Source organism: Ceratina calcarata, unplaced genomic scaffold (genome assembly GCF_001652005.2).
Source record: "Ceratina calcarata isolate Rehan_Ccalc_2016 unplaced genomic scaffold, ASM165200v1 scaffold81, whole genome shotgun sequence".
NCBI lineage: Eukaryota > Metazoa > Arthropoda > Insecta > Hymenoptera > Apidae > Ceratina > Ceratina calcarata.
This window is the reverse complement of record NW_017179422.1, coordinates 472,270-489,504: the sequence shown is the minus strand read 5'-3', so window position 1 is coordinate 489,504 and position 17,235 is coordinate 472,270. Positions and strand designations below refer to the sequence as shown.

General features: G+C 38.1%; 5 protein-coding genes across 5 annotated transcripts; 4 read left to right on the top strand and 1 right to left on the bottom strand.

Annotated features, from left to right (window-relative positions):
* The first annotated feature begins 6 nt into the window (after positions 1-6).
* On the top strand, positions 7-1,506 carry LOC108631130 (transmembrane protein 45B). Its single transcript, XM_018034860.2, has 2 exons — positions 7-143; positions 213-1,506. The coding sequence occupies exon 2, from the start codon at positions 290-292 to the stop codon at positions 1,049-1,051; it is 762 nt and encodes a 253-aa protein (XP_017890349.1). The 5' UTR covers positions 7-143; positions 213-289; the 3' UTR covers positions 1,052-1,506.
* Positions 1,507-1,606: 100 nt separating this feature from the next.
* LOC108631128 (uncharacterized) lies at positions 1,607-4,671 on the top strand. The gene is made up of 6 exons (XM_018034858.2): positions 1,607-2,197; positions 2,259-2,428; positions 2,504-2,752; positions 2,831-2,991; positions 3,077-3,166; positions 3,225-4,671. Exons 1-6 carry the CDS (start codon positions 2,076-2,078, stop codon positions 4,284-4,286), a joined length of 1,854 nt encoding a protein of 617 aa, XP_017890347.1. The 5' UTR covers positions 1,607-2,075; the 3' UTR covers positions 4,287-4,671.
* Positions 4,672-4,770: 99 nt separating this feature from the next.
* Nfs1 (Nfs1 cysteine desulfurase) lies at positions 4,771-7,481 on the top strand. Its single transcript, XM_018034859.2, has 10 exons — positions 4,771-5,304; positions 5,377-5,456; positions 5,526-5,642; positions 5,722-5,859; positions 5,934-6,139; positions 6,212-6,333; positions 6,391-6,548; positions 6,627-6,898; positions 6,970-7,059; positions 7,271-7,481. Exons 1-10 carry the CDS (start codon positions 5,199-5,201, stop codon positions 7,332-7,334), a joined length of 1,353 nt encoding a protein of 450 aa, XP_017890348.1. The 5' UTR covers positions 4,771-5,198; the 3' UTR covers positions 7,335-7,481.
* RabX6 (RAS oncogene family member RabX6) lies at positions 7,070-8,848 on the bottom strand. The gene is made up of 3 exons (XM_018034862.2): positions 8,405-8,848; positions 7,980-8,224; positions 7,070-7,902 (listed from the first exon to the last, which is right to left on the bottom strand). Exons 1-3 carry the CDS (start codon positions 8,582-8,584, stop codon positions 7,704-7,706), a joined length of 624 nt encoding a protein of 207 aa, XP_017890351.1. The 5' UTR covers positions 8,585-8,848; the 3' UTR covers positions 7,070-7,703.
* Positions 8,849-8,964: 116 nt separating this feature from the next.
* On the top strand, positions 8,965-11,123 carry CSN8 (COP9 signalosome subunit 8). Its single transcript, XM_018034800.2, has 4 exons — positions 8,965-9,154; positions 9,247-9,317; positions 9,969-10,147; positions 10,422-11,123. The coding sequence occupies exons 1-4, from the start codon at positions 9,098-9,100 to the stop codon at positions 10,676-10,678; spliced, it is 564 nt and encodes a 187-aa protein (XP_017890289.1). The 5' UTR covers positions 8,965-9,097; the 3' UTR covers positions 10,679-11,123.
* The last annotated feature ends 6,112 nt before the right edge of the window (positions 11,124-17,235 follow it).

Sequence of the window (17,235 nt, the reverse complement as noted above, 5' to 3'; positions counted from 1 at the left end):
TGGACCTAAGTTAGTCTATTAAAATCATTGGCCTTTTTTGCTGGTACGTGTTACTACGCTGACATTTGATATCTAGGAACAATCCAGGGGGTAGTCTCATATGATTAAGGATTAAATTAAGTATACGTATCGATATATTATAAGTAAGTATCAAGAAATATTTGACTATCCAATTTCGTAATCCAATGTTCATCAAAATTGTATTATTTCAGTATCTGTACTCCTTACGGATTTTATGTAATTTACATACTACTGTTAAGGGATAAAAAGTCAATTTCTCATATACCTCATGGATAACAACTTGCCTCGAATTCTGATTGGATTAATATTTTATGCCTTTGGTATAAAATGGTGTTATGAATATGCCAAGTATTGGGTATCACTGAGACCCAGAGATAATTCGCATGTCACGAAAGGACTAAGACTCATAGAAAAATGTCAGAAACTTATAAGTGGGCATCCTGTGGAAGGTAGCTTAAAACTGATAGCTACTGCTGTAGGATTAGCGGGTACTGTGACCGGTGGTCTGGAAGAAGCGGGAGCCGTTTCTCCCAAAGTTGTGCTTGCTACAATCTATTTGTTCTTTGCATTCTCTGGTCTAGTCGATGTTCTCAATTTTTATTTCCCTCATAATGTAAGTGAAGGATTAGTGAAATTAGCTCTTGCTCAAAGTTTCTTCATAGAAGGCTTTCTTTTCTCATGGGGCAGTATCGGAAGCAATGCATTGGTCGATAGAATTTTGACTTTCATAGTATGGACAACATCTATGGTTATTATTTTAGAACTTGTGTGGCCAGAACTGAAACTTTTAAGGGCATGTATGACCCTGCTCCATGGTGGTTGGATAGCACACGTTGTACGTGTATACCACACAATGCCAATACTTCCAGAAGGTGTTGCTCTCATATTTTCTTGGCATGTCGCTGCTGCTTCAGCAGTAACATTGTGCATAGTAGTAGCAACAAGAAGTTGTGCCCCTAAACTCATAATAGAAGAGCCACCAGAGATACCTATTTATGATTATTGCCAGGAGCCAGACCAGAGAATGTAGAATCTCTCAGATAGATGTAGTATAATTTTGTGCCAATATAAAACTTCCATAATGTGCGCAAAAGTAATATTTTTAGAGTAGTATACTTGTAGTGCTGTAGCAATAATCAAACGAACCAATTGCAATATTGCACACAGTATTAGTATTTTTTTACTTAATATTTATGACTTCATTTTAAATAACAGAACGAACGACTCTATTTTTGAATACTTTTATACCAATGCAATACGTAGCATAAATTTTGTAATACCTTCCTATTGTAGGAACATAAAATACTCATTAGGAATTGAGAGGTGCCTTATTATTATCGTTGCTCACTTATTTATTGATAAGAAAATGCGTCATTTCGTCTTTTGTAATACGTTTTTCAATTTAACCACGAACGAAATATATTGTACACGCCAAATATTCATCTAATCATACATTGTAAATAAACCATTTCATTGACTTGATAATCTATGAAAATTGTTTTAATACCAACCTACTCTCAGTACTTATACCTCGATCTGATACATTAAGTATTTTTACTTTAGATATTTCTTAAGTTAAAAAATCATTTAACTTACCTGCAATAATTGAAATAATTCCGATCGATGAGACACGTCACTTTTTACAATGAGTTTCACAATTAGACAATAGAGAAAATTCCAAAGGAAGAATTTTGAATTTTTGTTTTATAAGCCTGCCTTAGTTTACTATTTCTTCACTAGGTGGCTACACGTAGTCAGTGACTGTAAACGGGCCAAATTTTCAAATAAAAAAAAGTTATTTATATTATTAATTTATGGTTTTGTAATTGTATATTTTTAATTAAAACTTCAGTACCGTTTTCTCGTCGTGAATTTGGAAACTCAGTACAATTCTAACGATAATAAACATGCACATAGTATGACAACACATAGTTTAAAGTGATCTTAATTATAAATGGTATAATACGGGTGTTCAGTGCAACATATTTTATAATCAGTAATCATGGTTTGATGCTCGACAATCTATAAGTTCTCTAAGAACTAAATAGGCAAACATGGAAATGACAAGCGCAGAGCCTATGGAGGAAAGTCTGGAGAAGGTCCAAGCAAATCCTCCAGTACAAGTCGTGAGGGTTCCTGTAAAGCATGCTAATCTTGGGATAAGGAGCCCTGCAATGTAAGAGAATACTACATAAAAATCTATCGATTAGATAAATATATGATTGTTTATGTTTCAGGGATATGAGCACGATGGTAGAATTGACTTCGTTTAGCACACTTGGAAAAATACAACCCTTTCTAGTTACTATAACAACTACAGCAGCCTTATTGGTGGATTTACATTGTCATTTAACAGATAAAGAAGTTTGTGGCTACCTAGGTGGTCATTGGGACATTAATTCGCATAGTAAATACCTTTCGCAATGCTTAATACAAACGTTACACTTTTAGTTATTAAATATTATTTCATTTAAAATATTAGATCTATCAATCACAACTGCCTTTCCATGTCGATACTCTGGTAAGGATAAATCAGCTGCAGCTGCAGTTGAAGCTGAAATCGCAAGGGCTATGGAATGGAAGCGAGTAACATTAGTTGGATGGTATCATTCTCATCCCAGATCTCATGCTTCCCCTTCTCTTAGGGATGTTGATTCCCAATTGGATTATCAGATTAAAATGAAAGGACCTATTGATAATTGTTACACACCATGCGTGGGTTTGATCTGCTGTAAGGATCTGTCCATGAACTACTATTTATTACATAAAATGCTCTGATTAAAATACATACGAACATTTTTTATTACAGCTCCTTACAATACAGATGGTAGTTGTTATGAGTCGAATTTTAACGTTTTTTGGTCTTTACCACCGCCAGAAAATCGGCCTCATGAATACCCGAGACCAATGCTTCTAAGTTACACATTATCTCAAGAGCATTTTCTTTCTCAAGATACATTAGAAGAAATTGTACGTTTCGTACTGTTTTCTTATTATAGAATAATAATTATGCAAACAGAACTTAATATGGATTGTTAAATACTTGTTTCTGTAGAGAAGGAGTATAGAATATTATAGAAGTGAAGGAGGTATTGACTTTACTGCCAATTTTAATAATAATACGACCTATCTTGAACGTTTAAGGGTAAGTGTATGAAGCATGACTTAGAACTATAAGCAATAATAAAATGCGATATCTTAAGTGTTCTTTAGCGTCCAAGTTACCCGGTCGTAACAGATCGAATGGTTCATACTGGGATGTAATTAGAGAAATGATTTGTCCTGGTACAGAGGATGGATCAACACCTGAAGTTCTCGCTATGAAATTCCCATTGGTACCGCCAGTCTCCGATTCACTTGTCTCATCGGTTCCAGCAGGAATTGGTCTTCCACCTAATAACGCGCCTGTCTTCCTTACGCCTGTGAACTTCAAGCCCGATGGTGCTATAATTACTCCTACATCGAAACCTTACGTTATGCAACCATCCACTTCTAGAGACAGTATTAAAAAAGATATTCTAGCTACGGATAGCGCATCTATTACGCAATTAAAAGATGGGAATTCTTCATCAAAACAACATATGTCGTCATCAGAAATGATGCCTAGCTTCCAATCCGGAGAACTTACAGTTTCTGTGAAAAATACTAAATGCGATTATGATTTTGCACCTGCTGATTTTTCGAAAGTGTCTCTTGGAGCGGATACGGGTGTTAACAAAACGCGATCGTCAGCAACACCCGATTTCCCTTTGGCTGATATAACGCAACAAATTTCGAAGTTCTCGGATTTGTCAAAATTGGCTAATTTTTCCACCACGGATTTAGCGAAACTCTCTGGATTTCCTATTCCAGATTTTGCGAGAACGTCGTCACTGTCACCGTCCACATACATGCGTAATATCGCGAATCTCTTCGGTCAAATGGGTAAGATCTCTCCAGCGAGAGACATCGAAGGAAACGAACGCAAATCAGGCGATTTCAGTATGATTGATACTATACAGTCACCGTTCAAAATATCAACCGGATCTTCAGAACCTTGCAGAAACTTTTCAACAGCCCCAGAGGATTATTCGACCGACCGCATGAAACTGGACGTTCAGCACGATAACGCGAAGCATAGTCGATCAAACGACTATCAAGGAACTGAGGATTTATCTATACCTAAATCTGAATATAGTGGTACATTGGACATGACTACACACAAAAAACAATCACAGGCTAATGATATCGGCGATTCATTAAACCTATCAAAAGATCGTCAGTAGATTAGCTAGACTCATCAGTATTTTACGATTGTGATTATTTCTGTATGTTTTATATCTCGTCATCCATTTAACATTGTCTGTCTGCATGAACGTAATGTGATTTATTATTACTAAATGTAACTTCTATTTTACATTTACTACGCGCGTATTGTTTACGCGCAAATTAAATTATCTTTTGTAATTTTGGGGACACTAAACCATGAAAATGATTTTCACACCTATTGTACTTAATATAGATTAATGTTTTTCAACAACCGCACTAATTTATTCAAATGCGAATCATATACTTTTATAACTTTAGGTTTCCCTAAAAAGTGGTGAGGTACTTCATTCGTTAATTAATACATGCTTTTTGCAAATTAAAGGGCATCTAATATTCATAATATTTCGCCAGACCTTTTTACCCGCGTTTCTACTATATAGATAGGTTGCACCCGTAGTTAGTCATATTCAAAACATTTTAATTCATTCATTTCCTTGGAAAACGAACAATAAATAATTAAATTAAAGATAACAAATATTCTTGAATTTTAAATGTGTAAGTATTCCATATCTTTGGGATGGTGTCAAATGGGGTGTAACAAAGTATGTTATAATGTGCTACCCGTGCTACCTATACTTACATGTACAGACAACATTGCGAATAGAATGTTGCATCATTTTATGTAGTAGTTGCTGGTGTAGTGATATAAAAGCCTTAAACGTATAAATAAGTAAATGAACAATTTTCGAATCTCTAGAAACGTGTAAATTCGATAAATATCATTCATACAGACAATATCAAAAGTATCTGCAGGGTACATAGTTAAAAACAACGTTACAACTTGAGTAGTGGTAGCGGTTAGGTTGTAACATGCCCTGTTCAGGAAATTGTGAGGATTTTATGTAAAAAGTGTTTTTATAAAAACGAACATGTTTCGACCGGCAAGAAGCTTTTTGTCTACATTGAATCGCGTCAAGGAATGTCGTGTAGTGCACACCGGTAGTCAGAATTTATCCGAAATCACAGAATATGAATGTAAGCATTGAAGATTTCATGCAACTTGGATATTTCGTTAATTTTTGTAGACGAACAATGTTTGATTTGTAGCTGTCATCTCGGATGAATATAAAAAAGGTCCTGTAGAAGGCAGAGCTATTTATTTGGATGCCCAATCAACTACTCCAATGGTAAACATGACCTGATATATTGTATCATAGAACTTAATATTTAAATTTAAGTTCCTTCTAATTATCTAGGATCCACGAGTGCTAGATAAAATGATGCCCTACCTAACAACTTATTATGGAAATCCACATTCCAGAACTCATATGTATGGATGGGAAACAGAAGCAGCTGTTGAAGATGCTCGTAAAGTTAATATTATGATTGACTTCATTTTGTTAAAACTAATCGTGTTCTTGATGTGCTTGTAATCAAATATTTCTGTAATAGCAAGTAGCAAATTTGATAGGTGCAGATAAGAAGGAAATCATATTTACATCTGGTGCGACAGAATGTAATAACATAGCTGTGAAAGGTGTTGCAAGGTTCTACAAGGGGAAAAAGAATCATATTGTGACAACTCAGATAGTATGACATTGGACTTTTAATTGTGTATATGATGTTATATATTCACTTTTACATTCAGACTTTTGTTAATATAGGAGCATAAATGTGTATTAGATTCCTGTAGAGCCTTACAGTCAGAAGGGTTTGAAGTAACATATATTCCAGTAAATCCAAATGGCCTTATCGATCTTAATCAATTAGAGGATGCAATTAAACCAACTACTTCTTTAGTTTCTATCATGATGGTAAATAATGAGATTGGTGTCAAGCAACCAATTGCTGAAATTGGTGCCATTTGTAGGTAAGGTGAGACGAGCGTATTCGCTGACACAAGGAGGAAGGAATTGTGTTCAGCAACATTGATTTTTTTTAGGAAGAAGAAAGTATTTTTCCACACAGATGCAGCTCAAGCAATTGGCAAAATTCCAATAGATGTCAACGCTATGAATATTGATCTGATGTCTATTAGTGGTCACAAAATATATGGTCCTAAAGGTACGTGTCATACATCATTTATTCTTACTCTCTAATTATTATTCATATAATTCGAAGGAATCGGAGCATTATACGTAAGGAGAAGACCAAGAGTACGTTTAGAAGCGATCCAAAGCGGTGGTGGTCAAGAAAGAGGTATGAGGAGCGGTACTGTGCCGGCACCTTTAGCAGTTGGCTTAGGAGCAGCTTGTGATTTAGCACAAGTAGAAATGGAGGTAATTTTAAGTATAAAATATTTATATTATCTGTACATACTACTGCAATGAATTTCATTACGGTTTTCTGTCTCCTAGTACGATCATAGGTATATCACAATGCTGTCGAATCGTTTGATCGAAAAAATAATGACAGATCTGCCGCATGTTATACGAAATGGAGATGAAGTAGCTTGGTATCCTGGATGTGTGAATTTGTCCTTTGCGTATGTAGAAGGGGAATCTTTATTAATGGCTTTAAAGAATATTGCTTTGAGCAGCGGCTCCGCGTGTACTAGTGCAAGTTTGGAACCCAGTTATGTTTTACGAGCTATTGGAGCATCAGAGGATCTAGCACATTCCAGTATTAGGCAAGTTTTGCGTCCTATGTGATATTAAATTCAAATTAATTCTATATTTTAATAGTTGTTTATTTCCTTAGGTTCGGGATTGGTCGTTTTACAACGCTCAAGGAAATTGATTTTACCGCCGAAAATACGATACGACATGTTAAAAGACTTCGAGAAATGAGGTACATCTTGCTCAGTTATGATTTATTTATTTATTTGGTATGAAAAGACAGCTTATTTTACGTAATTTTCGATATATGAAAACAGATGTAGTTGTAACAAACAGAGAGTACAAATTCAATGTTGGACGTTCATCGTGATTAAAAATATACACATTAGTGGTTTTTAATAGATATTAATTATGATGTATAAATAGTAACGTTTATTTTGCAGTCCACTGTGGGAAATGGTTGAAGAGGGCATTGACCTGAAAACCATCAAATGGACTCAGCACTAATGACTATGGTACAACACCCTTAACGATCTAATTATATAGAGTCTGGACAAAAGTGAATTGTACAATAAGGATGACTGTAAGTCACATGAAGAGCGTCTCGTTAAGCAAAATACTTTTCAGCGTGTAATAAATGTTTATTTAAAATCGTCTGCTTTCATGATGTAAGGTTTGATTATATTAGTATATAAATTTCATTGATATTTCCCCTTTTCCTACTATTCTTTATTTCATTATACTTTCCCTCATAGGAAAGCTTGTCATTATAATTATTCGATACAAAAAAGTGTCTTCTCTCTTCACACTTTATCGCTGTGTATTGAGTCGACCCAAGTTATAAAACATGCTGCATCAGTGCTTGTATTTTGTCATTTAACACAAACATGATGGATCAGTAGCTTCGTCAATATATGAGATTTTAAATCTGTCTTTGTCCATTTCATGCAATTCCATGCGTGATCTATTGGCTTCTACCAAATGCTGTGCTATGTCTTCAAACATTTCATGTATTCCTTCCCCAGTTTTACATGATGTTTTATATATTCCAGAAATTAAATTGTGACATTGCTCACTGTAATGAACAGTATATGTATAATTTTTCTCAACATGCATTTACATTCTGTATACTTGTAGTATAAAATAAACTACCAAAATTGTTCCATTTCGGCATCTGTAACTTGTGGAGCTGTGCTTTCCAAGTCACTTTTGTTTCCACAAAGAAATATTTTTGCATTCTCAGCATACGTGACAATATCAAGCAAATGCTGTGATAACAAATGGAAAGATGTTGAATTATCTAATGCAAAAACTAAGATAGCTGCTTCTGCGAACTTGTAATAGCTTGATGTTACCGATGCAACTCTTTCCATTCCACCAGTATCCCATAATTGCAGCTAAAACATGAGATGAAAATAAATACTCGATAGAAGAATACGTGAAGTTGTACATAATCTAATCAATATACGAAGCGTAAGAGTGTTCTATGCAAATTTATGCATTGGAAAACTGAGATGATTAATCGCGTTTAATTCAGTTTCAAGGTTCATGAACACATATACATATAAACACATTACTCGTATTCTTCTGTCTTCAACAATATATTCTTTATCGATGTTATCGAGACCCAGTGTCGATTTTCGATCGTTGCTCGCTACAAAAGTATTGTTCGCAAAACGTCTAAATATCGAAGTTTTTCCGACACCGTATTCCCCGCACAGAATGACTTTCTGCTCGGTTACTTTAACAGTGGCCATGTTAGGCTTATATTACTTCGCCGGTCGTACCGAAATGTAAAAGTAGCAGCGTCAGTAGTAATAACAAATCATTATGCTTGCTTGCACTTTCCGCGGTGATGCAACTATTCTATTCGACTATTCGACACTCATTCGTACAGCTGTTCACAAACAATAATACGAGTCTGACAGTCGTGACAGCAGAAATATTACGCCGGTAACGGACCATGAAACACTACTAAACAACATTGTATTATAGCCACACGCATACATACATGTGTTACACATATATGTATATATTTGCAATGCGAAAAGGTAGCTCCATCAGGTGCTGCCACTCACGGTGAATTGTAATAATTATAAGTGGCGTGCGCGGGTGCGCGTGCGGCCCGTTCCGTCAGTCCTCGAGATCCTCGATGGTTCTCAGCTGTTTAGATCTCTTGTTTGACACTTACTATTTCAATGTTGCTAAGTATTTGTAACAGAATTGTTTCTGTATCGTTCTTTTCATTGTGGAAATAACGAAGCTTAGTCATGGTACTGAACGAAGTAGACAAATTTCTTAATGAATTAGAAAAAGCCGAATTGGAGGTACATTTGGTTATAGGTTATGCCGATTTCCGCGTATCGTTTTATTGAACCATTAATAAATAATTTATACATATGCTCATTTTCATTTACAGGCACCCGGTGGAATTGCAACAGCGCAAACGTATGCTCAATTATTAGCTGTATACCTCTATCAGAATGATCTGTGAGTACAAAACCATTATTTTTTACCTTTCTGTTCCCCCTTGAATGTTTATGAAAAATTACTTATTTAAAATATATTTCAATGTATATAATTGAAGGGCAATGTTTGATATATTTGTATTGCTTATTTATTATTTATATATTATGTTGATGTGATTCTTAACTTTGTATCTGTCTTTGAAAAATGTTTTTTTTCTATGCAATATTTTAATACTTATATTTCATTATGTTTATCTTTTCTTTACATGTGCATATTTATTGTTCATTGTGTGATCAATTGTGATATTTATGTTTCGTGCAGTATTTCATGCAGCATAATTATGTATTGTTATAACAAATCAGTTTTCTTTGAATGACTGTGAATCAGTTTCTACATTGTGCATATACAAACTGGATGATCTATCCCTCATTAAGTATACTATTACATTTACTTTATTTCGATACCTCTTTTTGATATATCAATATCTTGGAAACTCAATTCTTATTTAAAAGTTCGATGTTTTTCTTCATTTGGTTCAATAGAGTCTCTTACATGTAACTTGTCACATATATTAAATGTAAGAGTTCTTCAACGAAATAAATTCGTTCCCTCTAAGACATGCACGAGCGCGATTTCGATCCATTTTATTTGATCGAAATATCGCCGTCGCAGATGCAATGCCAAATACCTATGGAAGCGGATACCATGCGATCTCAAAGGCAGCAGTTCCGAACTCGCACAGATCTGGGTGGTAGGGCAACGCATGTGGCAAAGAGACTGGCCTGCAGTTCACGTTGCCCTTAATACAGAATGGAGCGAAGACGTTGCCGACATTATGGCTGCCTTAAAAGGTATATTTAGTATAAGTTAGTATTACCAGTCAATAAAATATAAGTTAATCTGTAAACGTGTATTTTTGTATAAACTAAAATTATAAGAATGAAATTTATTTAAAAATTTGTGATCAGTTGAAGTTTCTCGCATTTTTATGAAAAAATAATTGTTTTCTCAAATTTTCTCGCAATATTGATCAATTTCTTCAGGAAAGGAGCATTCAAATAACTTGGGCTTCACACATGGAATGCTCTTGATGCATGGATATCAATGCCTACTTACTCTTTCCAGATAACGTTCGAGAAAGAGCAATCACATTAATATCCAAGGCTTACTCATCGTTGGATTTAATTGTGTTTGCATCAATGACTGGTTTAACGTTGGAAGAAGCACGTCGGGTTGCCATCGAAAGAGGGTGGACAGTTGATGGCACAATGGTGCAGCCTTCGAAGATCGAAAAAGAAGAGAGTAACCTCGCTAGTGAAGTCTGCCTTACGGAGGATCAGTTGTACAAACTCACTCAATTCGTGTCTTTCTTAGAGAACTGAACAAGCAACAGCGAGTCGTCAGTCATGAAGCGCATGCAAGACTTGATCGACAGTACTTTAAATTTAGTTTTACCTCGTAATCATATTATATAAAGGAGGAAGTGTGCTTCAAAGGAGGCACCTGCGTCCCTTCCCTAAGTATATCTACCTACGCGTTCTGTCCATTCAATCGGAAGACTCATTCGATGAAGCTCGTTGCAAGCGTGGAGTCAACAACTCGATTAATCAATAAACGGTTGCTGCGTGCAGGGGGAAACTGGCATTTTCTAGAAGAACCATCTTACTCGGGGAGAAAGAGAAGAAAAGAATGAACGGACCCAGTTATGATTTTCTATCTCAATATACATACATACGTTAGGATCTACCAGTGTTCATTTTAGTATTAAAATATGCTGGAATAAATAATACTTTCGTTGAAACTAATAAACGTTACGAACCCCGTCAACTATCTTCCCTCATATAAGGCAGCCTGCTATCATTCAATATTTTCCATTAAGTATTTCTCACCTGTTGAGATCATTCTTTCAAACCGGGTATATTGATCTTCCGATGTCCTTCATTTTATTATTACATACTAATTTTTTAAATTTATCTATTATATTCATGTTTTTATTCATCATCTGAGAAATGCTCGCGTAGTCTTCTGATTTTTTAAATTCTAGGTAGAATTGCGTAACTAACATAAGATCATAAAGCTATAAAGTCGTAGCTAGGGGAAAGGGTGATCTCGAAACGAGTAGCTTCGATCGCGTGTGAAAGCAAGCGGGTGTATCGTGCCCGACAAGGCCGCTTGAAAAATTTGCGCGAGAAGATTCTGCCGTAGGCATTGCGTCACACAAATCGAATCCTCGCGGGTCAGAAAAATCGCGGACAGATAGGTATGCCCGGTTGGAGCACGGTGCCTCGTGGCCTCCGACATGCCTCCGAGTAATTCTCTCTATAAAATCGATTCTGACCGTCCCGCTTCGTAAACGCTGAATATGCACAATCGCGGGGCGATTGCGTAACGCTAGATATTCTCAAAGGAACTGTTACCACCGAGTCAGCAGGTAGCCTGCGTATGCACCCACCATCGTTGGTATCGGTTGCTCTTTTTTGGCTCCGCTATACTCTAGAAAGTTGTTGCACCGGTATCAACAATCCTACACGATACGCGAGTTTCATATCTTATATGGTGTATGTTGCTACGTGGAAATTTTCGTGGAAATCGCATAATTGAAATCTAATAATTGCGGACTTCAGTAGTTTTCTCCTTCTTCTTACAATGAACTTTTACGAACAACTTATCTAAAGCTCAGGGTCCATAATGTAATTTTTTTTATTGAGATATTTTTTATGCGTTGTCGAAGGTCGAATATTCGATGTATTCATTGTTGCGGAAACGTGGGAATAAGTGAAAAGAAAAGCCGTCGATGTATGAACCTGGAAGGCGTTCCCACGCGTTCACACCATATCAAAGTGACTATCCTAGTCGTTGTTTATGCCAAGAAGGGCGATCGGCGCAATAATTGGTATAAAAAGTGACGTTTGGTCAGCGGGGGGTTGCAAAATGTGTAGGACGTAGCTTAGGATGATGCTGCCAACCCTGCACAGTATGTACAAGAGGCTTCTTGCCATAGTGTACAGTATTCTGTTCATTGTGCCTTTGAATAATGCAGATTCATCGCCGTTCCAACGAGCGATGATTGTATCGCGATATCGCTCCGTTTCTCCTTCGACTTTTATCCTCCCTCTTTCACGACCCTATCATTGTCCAATAGACAGTGAGTGCGATTATCGAGAGAGGGTGAAGCATCCTCTTGAGAACATCGCGAATGCTTTATATGTATAAAATGTTACATGCTCTGTAATATTTCTCTATTTATCTTACAAGAATTTCAAGAATAGACGAAATTGATCGTGTAAATTATTTTCTTTTTACTTGACAAACTTCGAGGTGTGAGTTGCGAACGTTTCATGTGAAGTGAAGTAATTTCGACTGAGAGAAAATTAACCGAATCCACACGATCGGACGCTACTCCCTTGGGTGTTTACACGGTTTCTAGAAGCTTGTGCGCTCGGTACCGCCGACTATTACTAAAGAGGAGTACTAGTTTGCAACATAAAACGCGAAGGTGAGAGGCAAGAGGGAAGACCCAGGTTACCACTTACCTTACCTGACCTCCCCTCGTAAGAGTACGCGCCGGTGACTCGCGTCTTCTTTCCCGAGAGCGTAGCTGCACCGCGGCCTGTTGCGGTGACCTTTGCACGTCGCGGAAAACGCCGATGCTCCGTGAGCAGAGAGCGAGTGGCACGAATCGAACGCGACTAGTCGATTTCGAAAGTCTCATCGCCGGCGGAAGAGCCATCGGGGTACGACGACGGGGACGAGACTTAATGATGAAGAACAACTAGAAGGCCGAAGAAAAATGTTCCCCTTCGTTTAACTATCGACGTTTCTCGTTAGAGCACTGATAGATCCGTTTACACGGAGGAGTAAGGGGTGTTTCGACACCTGTCCTCCCCTTGTTCTCCATAGACAAGGACGTTGTTTGCACGAAGGGTGTTGCGTAGTATGATATAAAAAGTTTGAAGGGTGGTAAAATATTATTAACATCTATCCTACTATTATGCGTATTTTTTTTTTAAATTTTACATCATTGAATTTGAAATCACTATGCAATATCTCGTGGAAGTGTTGTTGCTTCCACATCATTTCCCTCCGTATTACGTTTCCGTCTTAAAATGAAATAATGTGCATGCCATAATGACAATATTTTATTGTATTCAATCGTCTAGCTTTAGCTTCCACATTGCGTAACACAGCAAGCCCGCCCGTCTGAGATTACATCTAAACCGTGGATTCGCTTGAATCTTTCATTGCTCATCCACGATTCTACCTTTTCCGCCCCATCGGTCAACTTTCATCTTCTTCTTACCCGATATTCAACCTGCCACTCTCGATAATACTACATTAGCGCTTACGTCATGAAAAAAGGCAGGCCTACCTGTTATCGAACTGAAAAACATTCGAATCGTCTGGAACAATAAACTGGCTAGGCCACTCTCTGCGGGGGTTGTACCGTTAAGAGTACCGCGACGTCTCTATGGTTCGAGAAGAAGGAACGAGCAACCGATGAAAGAGAGGGAAAAGGCACAATTGAATGTTGGCGGACCCGTGGGCGAGACGCGGTTCGATTGTTTCTTTATCGCGATCATCCTCGCTCCTTCTTCTACGGGGCAATGGCAATCTTACCACCGATACCGCACAATCATTCCGTACGTCAGAGGATCTCTATATTCTGCATCGCGGCCTGTATCATTGTCCTTGTTGCGTCGCGCGACGAGCGACGTTGGTTCGCGCCGCGTACTCGGTGGGTGCGCTCAGAATGCACCTTCTCCGCGGCATTCCACGCGGAAAGGAAACCGATCGTTACCTTTTGCACAATTGCATCTTGCGGAACGTAACGGTGATCGGTCGGGGGATCATCGATTCGTTTCGATCAAGACACCCCCGCAGAGCGTTCGAGCGCAACTTTTAAAATCTGTTCCCCGGTCGTGGCATTTCCAATGAGATATTTACAAACTAAATCTCCGGTGCTTGGCTTCGTGAGAAACGAATTTTGGGGAGCGTCCGAGCAATCTGTATTCTAATAGATTTTAGGAGAACAATAACACGGACGAATGATAATCTCGCGGTTGCTGTCTGTATCGCGTGGACTTTCAGTTCTAGATCCTTTGTCTGGGAATGCTTGATCGAGGTATTCCCAACCTGAAATCTAATACGCAACAATGCTTTCCCGCGGTTCGCACTCGTTGGTCCCGGCCACCACCCCTTGTGTCCCAGCCTGCCAGATTGCAGTCGATCAACGATAATCGAATTATTTGTGGCTAAGAAATACATATTTCAAATAAGGCGTATTACGCGGTTTAAAAAACGAATAATCGGCCTGTTTACGTAACAAGGATGGGAGAAGGAAAGAAAGGCTGAACTCGCAACACACTTGAATTTAGTCTGCATTAGAAATTCGTGACTACCGACAAGAAATTAACTATGACACGGCATCGAGACAAATGCTCCACTAAAGTTTCACTGCCACCTTGATTGACACTACAGTCCTATTTCGGTCTGCAAAAATGTCTAGTTGTAACTTTAGAAAAATCAGAACTCTGGCTGTAAAAATCCTGTGAGTGAAACATAGTTGATTCTCTTATACGTGATCCTGGAACCTACAGTAACACCACTTTCCTTATTTGAGCACGATTACACATAGAGAAATAAAGAAAATAAATAACATCTACTTAGCTAATTTCGACTCGGGCATTCGACTTGCAGGACAGGAGTCGTCTAGACACTTGCAACTCTGATCAAGAATAGAACTCGTTTCGTCGACTGGTCTAGCTATTACTTCGCCTGATTTTTAATATCCGAACCACTTACACTAATTTTTGCATGGGAACTATGATGCTATTACATAATTGTTACGTTATCAAAGTACGTGTACAAAACTTCATCGACGACTTTTCACGAAGTTTCTCAAAAAGTCTTGAAGGATATACCAATCTTAAAGTCAATTACGGATCACTTGATTTCCCATGCAAAGTGAAGGGAATCGTCTCGAAATCGCTTGGAATCCCGATCGGGCACGAAGCTTTTCCAAGGGTTACGATCCTCGGAGCCGATAGTTCCTTCCCTCGGTTGCATCGGTACGGTGGCATAGCACTCGTGGCGGCTGCATGGCGCAGCGTGCGCGCATGGCGGGCGCAGACTTCTGGGATTTCGCAACAACTGCACTCTCGCCACTCCGGAGATAAAGAGAAATACCTGAGGAGGTGCAGGTGAGGTAAGGCGCGCAATGAGGCGGCGAGGGGGAGAGGAGGAGGAAGATAGCTTCTCGCCGACTGCGACCTAACACAAGAGTTAGAGAGGAATCGGCGAGAAGAGAGACAGAGGAGAGCGTTTAAACGGGAGAGAAGGCAGAGAACGGAATATGGGATCACCTAAGGTTAGGGTTCGCGATGCTGCGCCCACGTACCTATTGTCTCTAACTTTCGTGCGCTGCGGGAAAAAGGACGCGAGTTGCCTACGGTGTATGCCGCGGCGTGCCACGTGCATCGTCGACCCTTTCTACCCATGGGATGCTCCGATATTCTATTTCCTTGAGAGACAGAGAAGGATGCGTTCGTCGAGCACGTGAGGCCAAGCGTCTCGTCTTGCAATTCTATCAAATTTTAGTATCGCACGTCAAAATGTTCACATGTATCGGATTTAACCGAATTTTACCCTACATCGATACTAGGAAGAAACAAATATTTCTGAAACGACAATAGTCCTTTCGCACAATTTGGCACAAACGTGAATTTTATTTTTGCGTTTGATTCTTGACAAACTGAAGGGCCATTCAATTATTTATAAGTGATCGTGGGAAATTTCTTCCTGTGACAAGTGATGGCAGAGTTGCTGAATATTTAATATTGATTATAACATCTCAAACAGTTGGCCTGTCGGAGAAAATAATATTCTGCTTGTGTCTTCTACTACATAAATAGTTAAAATCGTATTGAACGTACAATATTTACCGAATATTAATAGATATATGTCATAGATAATTGGGACGTTCATGCATACGTATATAAATTAAGATAATTTACATCAGTCGTTGTGCAGCATATCACCGCTATGATATTTCGGTATAATTTCAAGCTATTCTAATTGCTGACCTATGGATAAAATTATCAATTTTTTCATGCAATTAACACGTCATTTCACTCAAACCCGACGCTCCAGCGTTAGTATTACATTGAACCAGTTTTAATTTAATAATCCGTGACGTCAACACGAATACATTTATGATTTTTGCATCTCAAATTTGATATCATCCCAATAGTAAAAACGAAGTTCATTAAATAATTACTGGTTTATTTATAACTAATAATTAATTCCTTTCTTTTTAATTAGTATTCTCGAGCATCGTTAATTGTTAAAAATCGAGCATTTATTTTTATATTTATCTCTTCTTCATACATAATTAGTCTTTCAGTTATGATCAGGTCAGAATTTATTTTGTCAACGATAAGTATAGAAATTGCAAACGAGTAGAGAGCAAAGAAATCTGGTGACTCCAGGTCTGGTGTCCCGGGTGGCGGCCACCAACGTTGTGCACGATTCTGCCCGATGGTTCCCACCTACCGTAGCCGCGCGATCGTCGGCTCTAAACGTATCACAGTTCTTTAACAATCGTCCCGAACTAACGTGCTTGTAATTAGACACGATATTCGTGTCAAACGCGAGGCTTGAAAGACTTTCACGAAAGGCAGAACGTTCGGTGGTGTTTTGTAACTCGTTGTGATCATCCACTCTGATCAAAGCTCCGTACCTTTTGCTTAATCAAGTATTCGACCTATTCTTTAGACTTTACATTATTCTTCCATTCCGTGCAATGTTCGAGAAAAAATTCTGTTGATTACAAACATTAAACGGCGGGTATTGTCATATTTATTTTAGTTCTATTGATTACCGTTGCTCGGCCTCGCATTTGACCACGATACGCCCATCACCGATACAGTTGCGTAAATCT

Coding starts and splice junctions, on each gene's coding strand:
- LOC108631130 (XM_018034860.2), top strand. CDS start 290: ATGGATAACAACTTGCCTCGAATTCTGATTGGATTAATATTTTATGCC.
- RabX6 (XM_018034862.2), bottom strand. CDS start 8,584: ATGGCCACTGTTAAAGTAACCGAGCAGAAAGTCATTCTGTGCGGGGAA. Junction 8,225..8,404: donor TTGAAGACAGAAGAATACGA/GTAATGTGTTTA, acceptor CTCATGTTTTAG/CTGCAATTATGGGATACTGG. Junction 7,903..7,979: donor GCCGAAATGGAACAATTTTG/GTAGTTTATTTT, acceptor TGTTCATTACAG/TGAGCAATGTCACAATTTAA.
- Nfs1 (XM_018034859.2), top strand. CDS start 5,199: ATGTTTCGACCGGCAAGAAGCTTTTTGTCTACATTGAATCGCGTCAAG. Junction 6,549..6,626: donor TAGCACAAGTAGAAATGGAG/GTAATTTTAAGT, acceptor TCTGTCTCCTAG/TACGATCATAGGTATATCAC. Junction 6,899..6,969: donor CTAGCACATTCCAGTATTAG/GCAAGTTTTGCG, acceptor TTATTTCCTTAG/GTTCGGGATTGGTCGTTTTA.
- CSN8 (XM_018034800.2), top strand. CDS start 9,098: ATGGTACTGAACGAAGTAGACAAATTTCTTAATGAATTAGAAAAAGCC. Junction 9,155..9,246: donor TAGAAAAAGCCGAATTGGAG/GTACATTTGGTT, acceptor TTTCATTTACAG/GCACCCGGTGGAATTGCAAC. Junction 9,318..9,968: donor TACCTCTATCAGAATGATCT/GTGAGTACAAAA, acceptor TCGCCGTCGCAG/ATGCAATGCCAAATACCTAT.
- LOC108631128 (XM_018034858.2), top strand. CDS start 2,076: ATGGAAATGACAAGCGCAGAGCCTATGGAGGAAAGTCTGGAGAAGGTC. Junction 2,753..2,830: donor ATGCGTGGGTTTGATCTGCT/GTAAGGATCTGT, acceptor TTTTTATTACAG/CTCCTTACAATACAGATGGT. Junction 3,167..3,224: donor CCTATCTTGAACGTTTAAGG/GTAAGTGTATGA, acceptor CGATATCTTAAG/TGTTCTTTAGCGTCCAAGTT.